The sequence below is a fragment of the Scomber scombrus genome, chromosome 20 (assembly GCF_963691925.1).
Source record: "Scomber scombrus chromosome 20, fScoSco1.1, whole genome shotgun sequence".
Classification (NCBI taxonomy): Eukaryota; Metazoa; Chordata; class Actinopteri; order Scombriformes; family Scombridae; genus Scomber; species Scomber scombrus.
In genome coordinates this window covers 10207947-10227071 of record NC_084989.1, presented here as the reverse complement: position 1 = coordinate 10227071, position 19125 = coordinate 10207947, and the positions used below count along the sequence as shown (strand labels likewise).

The window sequence follows — 19125 nt, the reverse complement described above, 5'->3', positions numbered from 1 at the left end:
TATATTTCTGGGCCTGAAGTCACTTTAATCTTGCGTCTTGATACTTCAACAGAGACCTTTTATCAAACCCTATAATTAACCATGTAGAAGAGTCATTTAACTTCATCATCCATTTCTCTAGGGATTGTGTCTTGACCAAACGTTGAAACTTTTCACCATTGTACTCTGGAAGTGCTAATAGTGACTGTCACCCACACAGCAGTAGACTGACACCATAGAGATGGAGGAGCCACAGGAGAGTGGAGCTCTCAGCTGGGGGTAGATGAAGGTATTATAATAATGGGTACACACTGGGACTGTTGTGCACCGGGTTTTTCCACAGCAGGTGATGTCAGCAAACTGATGTATTAATTACAGAGAGAAAAAAATGTCTCTGTAAATCTGGCTGTGGCATTTAATAGCAGAATATTGTATTTTGGCACTCTCAGTGTATATACAGTAAATGACTACATAGGTCATTGATAAGAATAAACTATAATCATATTTTTTTACACTCTGATGTATTCCAAAGTTTTAATTATATATCTGTAGATAAAACACAACAACATATGTAAAAGATAATTTGGATGCAGAGGTCAAATGTGTATGATTTACCTCTTAGCCCTGTTTTACCACACATATGACAGCTAGGTCCTTACTCACATGCAAACCATGATGTGAGTGCAGCACCTCAAGTAAGGATTTTACTGCTGCTAGTGAGATGAATATTAACGTAATAACTAATTTCTATTACACCACATGTCATAAAAAGTGATTTGTTGGCTATTTACCCCCCTGATATTACTTTGAAATAAGAATTTTCGAGTTCAAAATTTCGAGTTCAGCAGCTATATTCTATTCCACTACACACAGCATATTATTTTGTCTGTCATGAAAAGTCTCCTTGGTTGTGCCCACGCAGTCATTTTCACACACCAGATAAAAAAGACTTTTTTGCACAAACTAGTATTTTTCTTTTCCCATGAGGTGAAACTGTTTACACACATGCACGTAGCTCCAACTTTTCCCATAGTTGAGCGCCAAGTAATGAAGCCCAATCTATGTCTCTATTATCTCAATTGGCCACTGGTCAAGTAAATCAAACAGAGAGAGATAGAGACAGAGAGAGACAGAGAGGTGGCTGAACAGACTACACCAAAGCTGTGTTTAAAATAAATGACATCACATTATGATGGAAAACATCCCTCATGAGCTGCAGTCATTATAATAATCACAATCCACCTTATTAGCCTGATAGTCGGGGTGCCCCCATTGGTTTGCTGTAAACTGATGCCCTGTAGATAGTAATTACTCATCATAGGCTGCCAGTTGAACGCTGGTTTTCCCCCAAATGAGTTTTGGTATGAGTCAGCTGAATTGTTCAAACGGGGAATTTTTTCAAAGAAGAGAAAAGCACAGGGTTTTTTAAAGTAAATGTAAAGAAAAACCAAAAGCATGGCCACACTATTGCAGTATTGATTTGTAACCTCTCTGACTTCTGCATTGTTTAGTATACTAAACACTGACATGGAAGTCATTTGTAATAAACTACTTTTTACAAGAAAGAGCATATAAATAGACCTACAGCTCAAGTATAGAAGTAGCCTATTTTAATTCTGCCAGTTCGATTCTGAAGCAGTTCAATGTTTTTCTTCCATAAAATGCTTTGGAAAACACTTCCTCTTTCATGCAGACCGTCCCCATATAACTACATTAAGGTCAATGTAAAACTAACACAATCGATCTAAATCCATGAAGGGATATTGTAGGAATATTAATGTTTCACTAAGGGTTCCCGTCAATTAGAGACAGTAGAATTAATCTCTCAGTAGACAGGAGAGAGAGAGAGAGAGAGAGAGAGAGAGAGAGAGAGAGAGAGAGAGAGAGAGAGAGAGAGAGACCCAGTCCCATGTAATCGGATTAGTTGACTATAGGCTGCTGTCTCTCTCCGCCCTACACGGGACAGTCGTGTGCGCAGCGTTTAAACTCCCTGCTGTAGTTTCACTTTATGACATAAAAAAGAAGACTTGATGAGAGCAATCACAACCCAACGTGGTTTCGGTTTTTACGCGAAGGAAGAGGGTCTCACTTCGTGGGACGTTCACGCGTCGGATGGGCATGATGTCAACAACTCTGCGAAGATGACTGATGCTCAACTAGTAGGTTATATATGATACCACGGACAAAGAAGTGTGTGTAATTTGGGCTCCCGTAGGCGATGTAAGATACTTTTTTTGGGGGGGCAGAGTCAAGTTAGTTTGTTCTGATTTTTCTGGAGAGACAGCCAGTCCCATGCCCGCGCCCCACGTGCCAGGCTGCACTCTACCCCGAGGACAGTGCCCTAGGCTCGGGGGTTAGATGGTGCTGATCACCGACGACAGGGATGGAGGAGGCGCATCGTCGGTCCGGGTCAAACAGATCCAGCTGCAGCAGAAAGCCGGGGGATGCACTGCCCAAGTTCACCCGACCATAATCGAGCAGCCGCCGTCCAACTCTGAGGATGAGGACTATCTGGGGTCTTGCGAAGATGAAGATGAAGACGACGATGGAGGCGAGGAAGATGATGATGAATTCGAGGAAGTTGACTTTGAGTACTTGGACGATTGTCGGAGTATCATGTCGGACGACTCCTTCTACCCACCGGATGATGTGTTCGCGGACTCGGAGCGCACCCCGTCTCCAGTAAGCCCGGAGCCGCTGACTTTTTTCCAAGCATGCTGCACCAACAACGCGGCTATCGCCCGGATTATGATCCGGCGTGGAGTGAAGGAGGAGGAGGTCAAGCACACAGACAGAAATAACAGGGTATGAAGTAGCATGTTGTCCACAAGTGGTACCAAACATGATGAAAACTTTGTCATCTCGCAAAAGTAGAAAGTCGATTACTCAGTAGTAAATTGGCATGTATTCTTACATTCACTTTCCTGCCACTCAGTGAAAGAAGTTCTGTTAAGGAGCATGGTACTGAATTAATTAAGCCTGAGCTTGCCACAGTGATTTACTTACCTACTTCCAGTCCTCGATACCTTTAAAGGCTTACTAGCATATGTCATGTGTTTGGCAATGAAATTGACTTTGCCATGAATGCATGTTAACCTGCCTCAATGAAAACTTCTCAATAAGTCTGTGACTTAACTGTTAAGATTAATTAATAATCACTTAGCAACCAATTATATTAATTTATAAGGAGAGATGGGTCTATTAGTCAACTAGGGTGCCATTCCTTCATTCAGTTTTATACAATTTTTATAAATCATTTTGATACAATAGATTTCTTACAGATCTGTTTACACTATGTGTGTGTTGACAGGGCTCGGTTTTGCAAGAGAGAGCAACCTCTACTTCTTAAAACATCTCTTACAGTTAGCAAAGCATCTGTGTGTGTGTGTATGCGTGTGGTCATGCAAGCATATTTGTTTGATAGTGTGTCTGATGCAATTTGGGGTAAAACATCTACACGTACCAATAGGATTAGGATAATTACATTAGTGGGCCTTAGAACAATTTAAGTAGTCTTATTAATGAACTAATATGCACTTTAAAACCATAAATTAGGGATGTAGCAGTTTCTGTTATCCTAATATCAGGCCATAAAAGAATGTTGTATAATTGACTTTGCCAGTATCAAACACTAATATCAATACCAACACATCATCATTAATATACCATTTCAGTCCAGTGGCTCCAAATTAAATAACCAAATTTATATTTCTCACTGAAGGTAATTTATCAACACAAAAAAGTTCTTGTTGGAATATGACTGGAAATTGTATTGGCAATACAATCAAAGTGCACCTTGTATTGTTCACTCCTGCCAAAGAACAGCAGCCCAGGGCAAAGAGATGAATCCATAATGATGGAACCAGACTAGTTTTCATTCATGTGGACATTTTGTTAATATTAATTGAATTGGCTGGCAGCAAGCTCCATGCTAAAAATTCATCACAGGCCTCTCACCATTAATTGTCTTCTTAACTTTGTGATAACTTTTCACCCATAAAAAGTTGGCAAAGCACTTTGCTAAAGCACATTTCTTGCACAAAGTTTCAAGTGTAAGTATCTGAGTATGACTATAGTTTCATAACTACAGTGGAGAACTTTTGGGGTTTAGTGTTTCAATCAAAGAAAACTTGATCATAGGTGCAGAGGGAGAAAGAGTTTTCACAGCTGGTGTGTGTTTCAGTATCCCTGACCTTACATCACAAGTCTGCTCTCTTACTTTCAGGCTATCCACATCTCTTTTTGTCCCTTTTACTATTTCACCTTCTCTTTAATACACTTACAGTATCTCTCACCAACTCTCCTTCCTTATGTTTCTGCCTGTACACTATATAATCAGTAATGAGGTCATGGGAAGGAAGAACAGAATGACATCATTGGAATGCAGAGACTTCTCCCTCTCTTCTTCTCTGCTATAGGACATGCAGGGCAGATGGACACACACACATGCTGCAATGTCCTAACCAGAGAAAGGGCCAAAGGTCCTGGGATGCGGAAAGCACCTCAAAACACATCCTCATGTACTGTGTGTGTGTGTGTTTGTATAGCAGAGAGAGACACAGGGTGAAGTGTGTTCATTGAGCATTGTTTGAGTTTGTGCGTTGACCATTTATTTTGTCATGCCATTTGACATCAGAGCTGCTCATGCACCCTGAGACACAATACAGGTTAGGCAAGTGGCAACACATCTATTGGAGGCACACACTGATAAAAATCTGTAATGCTCATTAGTGTGTGTATGTGTAAGTGTGTGACTTCAACATCCTGTCACATATGTCAATAGTCTAACAACACAGCAAAAAGACAGATTGACCAAGTGCTGTGCTGTACATCATGTACCATGTAGACTAATTTGCCTTTCTCTTATGAGCTGTTTTTAGGGAGATATATAGTATTGAGACTTGTTCATTCTGAAAAACAAAGAAACTACTGCCATATTTTGTATAAAGTGGGGCAAAAAGTATCGAAATATGTTGCCCTTTCACAGGTAAAGTTGGTTTAACAAGTAGAGTACAAAATATAATTTTGACATAGGTACATCAGGTCAATTTAAAAGGTTTGAGTTTTAGTCATGTGTTATATTAAAGAACTAAAGGTTGTGAAATGTTATGCAGTCATATTGGCCATGCATTAATGTGCTGCCTCTGCTCTCTGTTGTCCCTTTCAACAGGGAAGTCAAAGATCCGGGTCAGCTACATAGCCACAGGCCACACCCGGTAGAGACTCAGTGTTTTACATAAAGGTACACCAGCAGGGTGGATGGTTGAGGGCACAGCCTGTAGGTGACACCACCTGCTGCCAAAAATAACGAGTTCATTTAAAGCACTATAGGTAACATAAGGTTGGAGTTCTGTGGTATGTTGGTGAACACACAAACAGGATTGGCACCAAAGTATCCACAAGAGTCTTTTTGGCTCCACAGTGTATAACCAATACCTAATCACATTACACCAATATGGCCCAGAGTTAAAACGTCATGCAAAAATCAACAATCCCTCATGTGGACAAACTATCTGCATCACATCACGGGTTAAGGTTAACACATGCAGAGAGGGGAGAAAGTCGAGTCAGATAGCCATAATTTGTAAAAATGAACCTCATGTGACATAACACGAAAGAAAAACTGCTAAAATATCCAGTGTTGATGCTCATGAAAAGGCTTTTATATAAATATATATGTTTTTATGCTGAAAAAGTCATAAAATCACCCAGCATAACTTTTGATTTTATTTCCTCTAGCTTGTTTTGCAAGACTTTGAATCTTACTGCAAACCTGTTTTTTCTCAACCCACCCCTCGAAAAGTAATAAAATCATAATTTTCACTGCTAACATGTTTAAACTTGATTAACCAGAATCACGATCACATCAAAGTAAGCCAAACAAACAGTTGTTGCCATAAACAGACAGTACACTGTACCCTAAGAAGACAGAAAGAAGGCTGAATACTAAATTTACACAGAAACTTAATGACAAGCCATTATGAAGGTTGTATGCAATCACGTGTATTTAATTCTCCTGGTTTATGATTAGAGCATAGTACTTATACAAGTTCTCAGAATCTCTGTATTGAATACTCTGTATTCTCAGTATTGTGCCTGTGATGGATGGACAATGGATTGTCAACACATCAGGTTTATTTCGGTCATTTTAAGTTGACTTTTGGGAGATACAGTATGTGTGTGTGTGTGTGTGTGTGTGTGTGTGTGTGTGTGTGTGTGTGTGTGTGTGTGTGTGTGTGTGTGTGTGTGTGTCTTGTTGCTTCTTGTATCTTGTATCAAATTAATATTATCCTCAGTCACCTCTAACCCTGTTTAGGACAACGTGTGTTCCTTTGGCAGTGAAGCTGTCATGCTCGCAAACAAAATTCAATAAATACACACAGACACATGTACACACACACACACACACACACACACAATCCAATCGGCTCAAATGAGGCCACCCCTGCCTCTCTTTCTCTCGCCAACACACACTCTCCTCATCTAGTGCACCATCAAATTTTCCAAAAAGGGTGAGATCAGGAGACAAACAAGGACAAGTACAGTATTTTCACATTACCAGGCGACAAAGTTAACCACAGTGTCACGCAGTCAGAAAGTACGACTGACCAGCACACAGATCGACCATTAGGCCAACAGGCACACAGGCTAAATGAGGCACAGGCGGGGAAGGACAGAAATTTGGCACTTCGGATGGTAGCAGGCATGATGCTGCTAGCAAATACAGATGAGTGGAAAAATCAAAGCGACAGTCATACACATCTGATTTGATACGGCCATGTGAACGCAGAGCTGCAGAAAGAGACAGTTAACAGGGAGGCTATTGACAGAAACATGGCCTAGTACGTCTGCTTCTGGTGTACAGTATGAGATTGAGGGCGGTTTAGAGTGTATTTGCCTGTGTCTGTGTGTGTGTGTGTGTGTGTGTGTGTGTGTGTGTGTGTGTGTGTGTGTCCTTGAACACAAAGACGTACTGTAAAATGCAAAACGAACGCCACGCTTTACACTTGGCTCGTGCAAGTTTTCCACACGTCTCTGATGATTTAAAGGATTTAGCTCAGTGTGATCTTTAAATTTGTTTTGCAAAACTGTATTCATTTTGAAATAATGAAAAGAATTAGGTTAAGTTAGTTTTATTAAAGACACGAGAAGGTAGTTAGATTTATTTCATGGGAAAATCACCATGAGTTGGCACAAGAGGCCGGGAACTCACAAGGGACACAACAACCTATTAGTTGTTCTAAGGATGTAAAACCAGGACCAGACCTAATAGACAGATCAAGGTTTCTACTTTGTTGGGGTGCTAACCTGGTTGCTTATGTTATGATAGGGTACTTTTTAGCCCAACTTCACCTCTGGAATCCAGTTTTGCAGTGTACAGTACGCTCATTTAAAGTTAATCTACTGCAAGTAGTAGTAGGGTAGAATTTTTCAGCCGTAGCAGAATGAAGAACATCAAAGACTGTAGGGCTGTTGGTACCGTGCTAATATTTGATTAATTCTGTCCTCTTTTTTTTTTAAATATACATCGAGCAAAGACTTTAAAATGATTATTGGTTTTAAACATTTTTTTAAATACTTGAAAGTGAAATATTCCAGATCATCTTTTCATTTCAGTGCCAGTTATGATTCATTCATAATGTGAAGATTCTCCATTACAGTGCAAACATGTACTTCTGTGGTCTGTTTTAATTTGATATAATTTGTACTTGGGAAGACAGTTGAAGTTGGGCTGGGAAACCTGTTTGTGTGTCTATAAGGAATTCTAAGGGTCATCCACGTTGGACCCAAACACAGCATTCTCATATTAACTGTAGAAACACAGTTACGTCTCTCCCTCCCCCTAGCTCTGTGTCTCTCTGACTGATAAGGCTAAGCCTTTCTATTCCTAGCACTGGATATTCCCCAGATTACATAGTGAGTGGAGTGTGTGCATGTTTGTGTGTGTTTTTGTATGTGTGTGTGTGTGTGTGTGTGTGTGTGTGTGTGTGTGTGTGTGTGTGTGTGTGTGTGTGTGTGTGTGTGTGTGTGTGTGTGTGTGTGTGTGTGTGTGTGTGTGTGTGTGTGATTGAGTGTACGGTTTGTGTAAAACATGGGTTTTTGGATCAGTGGTTATGGTTAAGGTTAGGTTGAGACAAGTAGTGGTTATGGTCAGGGTTAGGGTAAGTCTCCAGGAAATAAATCCCAAATGTCTATGTAAATACCCCGAAAGTGATTTTAGTGTGTGTGTTTGTGTGTCTTTGTCTGTGTGTCTGTAAGGGGCTAATAATAAGTTAACCAGAATTGTGTGTGTGTGTGTGTGTGTGTGTGTGTGTGTGTGTGTGTGTGTGTGTGTGTGTGTGTGTGTGTGTGTGTGTGTGTGTGTGTGTGTGTGTGTGTGTGTGTGTGTGTGTGTGTTCAGACTGCACCAGTTCACACTGACCTTGATTACATAATGGAAGTTTGACCTAAAGTCCACCTTAAATTAAAATTCATTTTCACTAAGGAATAACACAACCTTGGTTTGTTATTAGCGATGTACTTATTTGGTCAAAATTGTCACTGCCAAAAAGGAATTAAAATTGTATGTATTGTAATGAGGTGATAGTGCCGGCTATGTTGGTGTTCTCCTGAGGATGTGAATTTCTGGTACTAACTGATGATGCTGGTACATTAATTCAGTTGTAGAAATATATGATGCACAAACATTGATACAGGTAATCATAGGCAGAAAAGAGCAGAAACTGGTCATCTTATTAAAAAATACTAATATAACAGTTTTGAATGCCTTGTGGCCAGTATTGTTAACCATTGACATGATTTTTAATTGATTTAGATTTTCTGAATATTTGTTATCAACACCAACAGCCTTTTTATAAAGCAGCCCAGACACAACTTTGGCAGAGGCAATCATCAGGTTTTGAAATAGCAAAATATTATAAAAAGTAATGTCCAAGGTAAAAGGAGACTAACACAGCCCACCGCTAGACAGTTTAAATGCAATGCTACGTATACTATGCTATGTAATTATATATATATATATGTATTTACCATCTATTATGGTCTATATGTATTAAATTTGGGGGTTAAACCTCTTCACATTTTAAGAGAGCGGCCGCAGTTCAGTGTAATGGAACAGATGAGATTACAGTCAGGGGGGGATGTATGTCTGTGTCCATCAGTATAAAGTGATGAAAGCTTTAAAATTTCCAGTCTGCATCTTCATTTGGCCTACATGCAAAATACATAATCCCCCAAAAAAACTATTGAGGATGATGTGAATCTCTGTCATGCTCAAAGCCTCTCTTTACATTTTGCTGCATTTCTATATTTTTACACACACACATGCATTACTCACTTATCTGTCTCTGGAAGTACCTCTTTTGATTGTTTCAGGCTTGTTGAGGTGCCAGGTAGTGTTGTTATTTTTATCCCTTTAGCCCCAGAGTTTGTCATTGAGTGGGTAATATTGTGTAGCACATTAGCCTTTTTGCCATTCATGAGTGTTTCTACACTTGTATGCTGCGTGTGCATTTTGCTGTTGCTTCATGCTCGGATTCTTCAATCACCGACATTGCCCGCAGCTTAACATAGATGTAACAAATATTGCTGTGCGTGTGATAGCGATGTGCAAGTAGAAAACTAGAGCCTGGGAGAAAAAGGTAAAAAACAGAAGTTAAATGCTTGTGTGTGTGTGTGTGTGTGTGTGTGTGTGTGTGTGTGTGTGTGTGTGTGTGTGTGTGTGTGTGTGTGTGTGTGTGTGTGTGTGTGTGTGTGTGTGTGAAAAAGGTTCACAGAGAAAATAGGACGTTGTCTAACGACTGAGATTGCCCCAGACGTGCTGCAGGGCATGCTTTTAAAGTGCATCACAGCAAGGCTGGAGGCTTGCCAAGAATGTGTGTGTTTGTGAGAGAGTGAGAAAGAAAGACATAGACCTACATGTGTGTTTCTAACCAGACAAAGTGATCTGGACCTGTGCCAGTGGAAGTGATCTTATTGTAGTCAATGCAGGACCTTTCTCCATCTTTTTGCCTTAAAACTCTCAGGCACTAATGTGACTACGTCTCCAGCTGGCTGACAGGCTGGAAAGTTTAAAGTTAAGTTAAGGTTGTCTTGCAGGTGAAACTATGTCTGATATACAGGTACTATAAATGCTGCAAGGCTGAGTCTGTGCTAAGAGCTAAGAACTGAATCTAAAGCTCAAATATAATTCAGATCAATTATTTAACTGTAATAAAGCTGAAATTAATAATCAATTAATTGATTAAGAAAAACTATTTCAATAATCTATTCATAATTTTAGCCATTTTTTAGGCAGAAATACCAAATATTTGATGGTTGTAGCTTATCAGATTTGATAAATCACTGCTTTTCCTCATCTTAACACTAAAGTGAATATATTTGGGTATAAGTAATTATTAGTAGTATAAGTTTTGGTTCTTGGAAATTGTAATAGGCATTGATCATAGTTTCCTGGTGTTTTATAGACCAAATGAGCAATCAATTAGATTAGCCAAAATAAGTTGGTTAGGAAAATCATTGTTAGTTGCAACCCTGAACTTTAAATACAAAATCAGTGGAGAGGTTGCACTGCTAAAAGGAATGACATTAAAATTCACAAATCAATGCCTCACAATACACACTAACATAAAATGGTGCAGATAGTGATTCAAGATAATTAAACAGTTTGCACCTTCATAAATATGATTAAACTGTGTAACATATGAAATTGTAGGTACGTTGCATTGTTTAGCACTCAGTGTGTTCAGATGCACATTTAAATCTTTCTCCTTTCACACACACTGTCAGTCTATGTTTTGTGTGTGTGGGTAGAAGGTAGATATGGGGAGGCTGGTGCAAACTCTGTACGGTTTCTTAAACCTCCAGGCTTTCTCTGTACCATTCTTTAGTCATTATTATATTTATTCATTTCAGCGAGACATAACTTTTGATCAAGTCCATACCAGAGTTTGTAAGTTAGTGGAGAAACACAGTGTGCCTGAAAACCAAGACTTAAATCTCATCGTGCCAAGAAGTGCATCAAGTAGATTTTATGAGCTTATGAAGAGAACATTGTGGCACTGAGGAGATTCACAAAGTAAAGTCTAATCAAAGACTATTAAATGTGGAACAAATGGTACCAACTTACACACAATATAGTACTTGACTCTTTCCAACAAAGTATCGATGTTTGAATTGTTTAACTTATTATTTAACTCTTTAAAGTACTGATCTGATATCCATATGACATTATGTACAGTTTGTACCAACAAGTTTAATACCCCATGGTTAGCATATTTGATTTCAAGCAATGCGCTAATTGGAAAACTCTTTAAACGCGTGTGCAGATAATTATTTCTGTTTCTGGAAACATAAAATTAAACGGCATGCTATACATCTGAATTTCTTTCATCAGGCACCTGCAGCAAAACATTAAAACAATTGTCTTGCAACTGTCGCTTTTGATTAGATTCGGCCTGAATGACCTTTCCATCACACCCAGCTTTAATAAAGCGCTGATTAAGAATCCCAGTAGGATCTCCTATCTTGCCAATTAATAGCTTGTTATGAACAACAAGTTGTCTGTTTGATTTTGTTGCGAGTTCATTTTTCCTGATCGCTCCAAGATCGCAAATTACACTTGTTAGCCTGCAAACACGAACTTAGCAAGAAAATAGCAGAGCCTTCAACATTAAATAGATTTTCATTTGTTCCTTTGCGTGGTATGGAACTATATAATAGTAACATATAACATATAGTCACTTACCCAAACTTATATACTGTTTATTAATGAACTATTAATGAACTTATAATGTTGCCTTGAAGTTTCAAAAGTTTAATCAACTGAACATCATTCATATAACATATGTGATTTCTCTTGTTGAAAGCAAACTCATGATGTCCACTTAGAGGCAGCATTCAATGCAATATGTTTTAGAGCTTTAACTGAACAAAATAAACACACTTGTGACAGTAGAGAAAAAAAACAACAACATGGTGTTATTGTACTGAGGAATGAACAGTTGCCTTCAAGAAAAAAAAACTGTAAAAAAAAAAAAAAAAAAAAAAAAAAAAAATTATATGGTGTACCTGTGCTGCTGCATGTTAAAAACAAACAAACACAAAGCACTAATATCATAACACACCGAATCTGTAGATGTCTAGGTAGAATGATCATGATCTGAGCCATCACTAATTGGACTATTTTTTATTTTACTCCAATTCTTTACAAAGTACTGTATTGAATAATTGTTTAATTACTATGACTTCCTGTAGAAATCAGGCTTTTCCACATATGCCCATAACCATCTAGTGAAAGACATTTCTTTCTCATAGAAATATTTAATGTGTTAATGAATGAATATATACACACTGACATATCAATTGAGAACTCTGTTCCTAAATTCTGCTGCCACCCTCCCCCCGTCTTAGCTCTTCTGCGGTGGCAAACTTGTTTGTTTTGGCTGATGAAGTGTGCACCTTCCGGAAAGTACCAAACTTTTACAGGAGTTTTCCAGGCTCACACACTCTCTCACACACCCAAACTCACATAAACTCACACTCAAAGACTAATATTTACACATACAGTACATCCACACACACATAAAAGGGTACCTATTCTGGCATGAACACACAGATGCACAAAAATAAAAGTACACAACATCATACAGACAGACAGTTCACAGTGAAAACACAACAGGTGTCATATTTATTCACGGATAGTAGTTCTGAAAGATGCACAAAGGTCTCCTGGCCTTGTGGAAACCTACTGACACTGCCCTGATCACATTTTTCTTCATACTACTTCTTATATGTCAGCACTTTACTGCAGTTTTGCTTCATCTCCTTTGACATGTTTTTATTTTCTTTTGAACATTTTTTGCTGATTCCACAACACTAAGCCTCTCTTCTTTCCCCTGTTCTTTCAACTCCTCCATCACTACCTCCCTGTCCTGTCACTTTTTGTCTCAGATAGGGCTGTCGGTTGCATGTTACCAAGGTTATGTTGATGTCGTCGTAGCGCTGTCTCAGTGTCCGTATCTGGATGTGAACTGGCAGGACAGTGAGGGAAACACAGCTCTCATCACCGCCGCTCAGGCAGGTAAGGCTCACACATACACACACACAGGGACATTGGACAAAGTATAGTAAACGTAGGCTTAGTTACACACACAGACTGGATCACAGTACTGTTGAACAAATGTATGCTCAGGCACAAATAGACACACTGCGGCATTAATGCTGACACGGATGAGTGTAGAAAAACACATGTCTGCAGTAGCTGCACAAGGTTTTTCCAACATAAGTGATCAGAAAAAAAGACTATTGTGAGCTACAGTAACTACTGTCCTTTGCTATGTTCTCTAAGGCCACATAACAATCACCAACTATCTGCTCAATTACTACTCTGGGTTGGACATCGAGAGGAGAAACTGCCACGGCTTCACCGCTCTGATGAAAGCTGCCATGCAGGGTCGGGTTGAGTGCGTACGCTCGCTCATGATGGCAGGTGAGAAAAACAACTGTAATTGTAAGTTGGTTCAGACAAACACTGAAAATATACAAACTTTTGATGAAGAACTCTTTTCATGAGGTACAGGCCTTCATCCCTTTATTGATTTACCTTTTCAAATCGTTTGCAATTCAAAGGATGTGTAGAATTTTTGAAACTTTCAAGGTCTGGATTTTAAAAATTACACAGATTGTTGTGGGACTGATGGAGTTTATTTTGTTATTATTCTGCCATCAGAGCAGCTCATTAAAGTATGAACAGATTTTCTGAAATTTGTTGGACAGATGGACAATTTGAATACTTTTTGGCAGTAATCCAGATTGTGTTCTGAATTTTGATAACAAATCATAAAATTTATTGTCAGTATGTGAGTTTATTGTTACCTGGGAATGATGGAAATGACATCTGTAAATTAACATGTTTATTTCAGAATTTATGGGATTAATACATATCTATGAACTGGCCCTGTCTGACCGATATGGGTATTTATTGCTACACTGGAGGATTAGTGTTGCCTGAACGTGTTGTACATGAGTTATCGTTTACAGACAGATAGCAACCTTTGTATAATTTAACCTGCGATTACATATACCCTTCAGCTATGTGTCCTTTTATTCACATCTTTAACATTCTTGTCCCCCAGGAGCTTCCCTTAATGCAAGGGACTTTGGCCGCCACTTCACTGCCAGGGAATGGGCCGTTTTTACAGGCCGTTATGAAACTGCCTGGCTGATGACACGCCTGATGGAACGGCCCTGTCCCTACCAGTACCGTGACACATACAGGTAAAACCTACAGCTTGTTATGTAATACTTGACAAACTTTAAGAAGTGATGCATTGCAGTATTTTATGACCTGTATAAACAGTCTAACTTTGCCATCTGGCTATGTAGAAAACATCTTGACCAGCATCCTAGCTATGCAGGATGCTAGTTAGGACGGGTTTTGTCAGACTCATGTTTAGACTCCCTGCACTTTCTTTTATGGCTGTTTGCTCCCATCATTAGTTTTGCAATGTTTTCCCCCCAGTGAGTTCACCTTGATATCCAGCTCACTGCTTTTCACATCTTCACAACACACCCAGAGCCATGGGGATTTAGGCATGCAATACAAGGTCGGACACACTGTTAGTGTGGAGTACAAACATTTTTCCTCAGTTTAATGTGAAAAGGTTGTATATATAAGTAAAGCACATAAATACATATGAAGTAAATATTGGGGATTTAAGGAGGGTCAGTGCAAGTTGGTTATTGATTCACAAAAAAGGGAGAAAAATGAAAGCTACAGGAAAATACCCAGCTGAAGAAAAAAATAAGACATTCTTACACATGCAGAATATAACACTTGAAGCAGAGCTATGGTCAGAATTGTGCCAAAAAAGCTTGTCAGCCACAGCTAATGCTAGATATAGATTGATTCATTATAACTTTCATCACTAACTAACTGTGCATATTTAAGTACATTTCAAAGAAAGCTTTTAGAAATAGCTTTTCTATTGCTTGGAAGTGTAAATGAACAGTTGTATTCAACTTGAAACTATCAAATATACTCTCGGAAAAATGTACAAGACACCTTGCATAATATTTGACCTATATGGACATCTTGCATAAGATTAACCCTATTTGACCTACTGTATATGGATATATTGCCAATGCCTGTATCAGATTTGATATAAAAATCACTATTGATAGACTATTAGTTGTCCATGAATAAGTCAATGCTGTTTGTATTGTGTCTTTTTATTTTATGTTATATATGTTTATGTTTATGTTACATATGATTTTAATTTGATTTTAATTTATGTTTACTACTACTACTGTCTCATTTTGAGTAAGTCCTTTTCAGTTTGTATGTGCAGGAGGGGATTTGGAGCCAGCTTTTTGTGTATTTTGTGTGCATATACGCTGTCTTGTTAAATCTAAGATTTGAAAATAAAATTTATTTAAAAAAACGTTTACACATTTTAAAAAACATAACACAGAAAAAGCCATTTCAGGGTATAAGACTTACTTCAGTGCCTCTATGCTGTGGATTTATATCAAACTTGCTCTTCCAGTCTAGAGTGGCCCCCATTGGCATCACTGGTGGCCAAAGCCCAGGAGCCCCGCGGCTGTCTGAAGCGCCTGTCTGACACTGTGCGTAACGTCTTCAACATTGCAAATGTCACCAACCCTGAGGACGAAGGTGTCATCGACCACATGGTTTCTATTACAACTGCAATGAGGAGCCCTTTCATTGCAGTGGCGTGCCATACAGTGAGTTCAATGTTAAATATTTTGAACAATGTTAAATCCTGTTTAATGTTCATTAACCATGTTACTGAGCATAGCACAGTATTGATTTGCAGAAAAAAAGGTAAACAGCATCACTGTCAGGCTATCAAACATTTGAAATTCATGCTTTTCTGCAAACTCAGGTCCCTTTTGGAGGGCATGTTTGGAAATAGGCAAACAAGCATTTTTCAATTATAAATTCTGATATGGTGAAGCAACTCTTTATGATAAGGAAGGATTTTAAGGTGAAGCAAGTCTTTAAATTTGCTGTCCTCTGTATTATTCCTGTGGTATCTCCACACACTCAGCACAGTCAGAGATATCAGGGTTCATTTTCTTATCTTCATATGGACACATACCTTCTTGTAGTAATCAGCTTCCACTGACTTGAAACCGAATCACTTGTTTCAGTGATTGTCCATTAGTAGAGGTTTTAAGTTTTATCATTGCTGCAGAAGCAATGTGAAAAATGCTAATTTTGTTGTATTAATGCTATTAAAGGATAACTCCAGCATTATTTTATGTTTTATTTTTATCAGCAAAATCTAATTTTCATGGGATTTGTTCACAATAATTAAAGGATGTAATTAAGACCAGCCTTATCTGTTAAGCAGGTTATTCATGCAAGATTACCAGTATTGAAATGCTGCAAACAAAAGGGAGACTCAGCACAGCTTTTAGCTAATAAAAACCCAGCATGCTGTTAATGTTGCTACTAATACTGCTTATGATGATAATAACAATCAGATACTTTTTTTCAGGTGTGTCCTGACAGCCCCCCAGCTGTGGGAAAACGGCGTTATGCAGTTCCTGAAATCGTCCGCCAGCAACGTGCCAAGGACCTCCGCACCATCAACCCTGACAGGGTGGATAGTCACCTCAAACTCTTCCAAAACTCTATAGTCACATTGGTGGCCAAGAATGCAGCTGACCGGCGGGCCAGCCTTCAGGCCCAGAGCCTGGTGGCTCGACGCAGAAGCCCCAGCATGGGCATTGTGGCTTATAACGAAGCCCTTGAGCTGCGGCGAACCAGCCTGCTCCCCATGCATATGGTGATGAGGAGGAGCAGCGTCAGGCCAGGGTTCAGCATCCCAAAGGTGAGGGTGTCCAAAGCACCCACACCCACTTACGAACCAGAAAAGGTCCGCAGGAAGAGCAGCGCCAAAGATGGAGGCGGACACCTGCTGCAGATCCCAAAGTGGCGGTACAAGGAGCTAAAAGAAGAAAGGAGGAAGGCCGAGGAGGCTGAGAGGAGGAGGCTGGAGGCTGTAACCAAGAGACACCTCTCTGCTGGGAAAAGGAAATAATATCATGAGGATGTGCCGTACACTAACCAAAAAAATACAATGCGTGGTGATGATTGATCTGGCTCTAATATTTATCTGCAAGCTAATGTGCTCAGGGTGAGCCTACAATTACCAGCAGTGTTCCTCGAACACTTTTGCATCCTTAATTGAATTCCATTCGTGTCTGAGGAAAGGATCCAAAGTTTGCCTCTTAAAAATGGCTGTTCACAAGTTCACAATGCTCCATGTCCTTTCTGACATTGAATACCCAGGGGAATTGATACTTGAAATATTTTTAGCTTATAACTTATTTTTCATATTTATTGCTTTTTAATGCAGTGAAGATGGCCAACTCTATATTTTGTTACGCATTGGGTGCTCAGCACACCAGTGTTTTTGTAGTGTGTTACACAATGTTCAAGCACAAGACACATTGACATAGATTCTTTAAGACTAACCACAGCAGACATGGTGCGGTTGTCACTAAGCCTAAAAGATGGAAGCATTATTAAATATGTTAAAATGTTTCCATGAAGAATACTAATGGGCATGTCTTAATGACTGAGAAAGCTAAAGCATAGAAGCTACTAGCATTTGACAGAAATATTTTAGATGCTTTTTGTTTTGCTTTATATTGACAAACCCATGAATGTATTTTGCATATATATATAGTATATATACATAGCGCAGTATATATACTGTATATTTTCTATTAGCAATTTGAATGCTTTTCAATGACAAACTTTCTATTTTTTATTCAATATGGTCTTTTTCACACACTGTTATATTAACAACCATTTTTCTAGTCTAAATGTTTGAGACCAAGACAGCATAGAGCACTATTGTAATGTAACACTTCAAATCTTTACCAGGTGGGAGGAAAGTTGGAATTCTTTCCCAAATGTTTACATTGCAGAACTTCACAGAACACTGGTTATATTGGTTATAAACTATCATGCAATGACTGAGACGCTTATATGTGTGTTTGCATTCCTTATGGGAGGATGGCATTTACAGGGTATGAATGATGTAAAAGAAATAAACACTTCTGCTAACAGTGACTTTGGATGTGGTTGTGATTAAGCCAAATATTGATGCTCTAAACCAATAGGATTTTTTTGCTCTTCTTCCCTTCTTGGTTTTCATAAAACATTTCATCAGCTAACAATGACAGGAAAAAATTTACTCAATAACCAAACCAGTTCTCCGTTAACATGACAGAAGGAACTGAAGCAATAATCCTAAACATATGGACCCTCTGATAAAAAACCGCCAACCCATTATAGAGCAAGAGGTCAGCTCCCTGTTTTAACATTACAACAATGAAAATAATGGGGTGCAAAAAAAAGCTGTGAGTTTAAACACACAGAGCCACGGGGAAAGCACATTGTCGGGCTTTTTGAGAGCACAATTTCACGGTCCTAACTCCTCTCGGCGATTGCAGCTTAAGTGCCATCCAAGAGTGTGTGTCTAATATACATGGTGATGAGTTGCTAAGGGGTTACAAGGGCACTGCGCAACTAAATCATTTCTTCAAATAAACTTCATTGACTTCAGAGTGGCAATCTGCTCAGACACTGCCCAGAGGAAGTCATTTGAACACGACAAAAGATGAGCAAACTGCACATTTACTGAACTCTACATTTAACAAACTCTAAGTGGCTGCAGGATTAACATATTTAACATAAGGACATGTTTCAGTGAAATGGCTTCTGCTGGCAATGCATTGTCACAACCAGTGATGTCTACTACGTGTGCAATTTGTTATGAGGCATCTAACGTTTGCTGCTTATGAATACATTTCTAAATGTTTTGTTAGTTATTATTGAACATTTTTATTTTTTATTGGAGGCTTCTGCAGTATTTCTGTGATCTGGTGAAAGTATTCATTGAGATTTCAGTCTATTGAATTCTGGTCAGGACTTATCTGGGCACAATAGGCTAATTGGTTTGTGTGTTGACAATTCATCTACCCCAAGTTCACTTTATTCAGAGTGTGGAGGAATGAACTGCACTGTGTGTGAATGAGAGCGAGACAACCCTATTAGCCCTGAATGCATTAGACAATATTTAGGTCATCATTGTAGCTGAAACA

The 19125-nt window shown here is 38.9% G+C and overlaps 1 protein-coding gene across 1 annotated transcript; it reads left to right on the top strand.

Annotated features, from left to right (window-relative positions):
- The first annotated feature begins 2320 nt into the window (after nt 1-2320).
- ankrd33ba (ankyrin repeat domain 33ba) lies at nt 2321-17572 on the top strand. Its single transcript, XM_062441756.1, has 6 exons — nt 2321-2784; nt 12931-13060; nt 13328-13468; nt 14115-14256; nt 15528-15726; nt 16506-17572. The coding sequence occupies exons 1-6, from the start codon at nt 2338-2340 to the stop codon at nt 17049-17051; spliced, it is 1605 nt and encodes a 534-aa protein (XP_062297740.1). The 5' UTR covers nt 2321-2337; the 3' UTR covers nt 17052-17572.
- Nucleotides 17573-19125: the final 1553 nt, after the last annotated feature.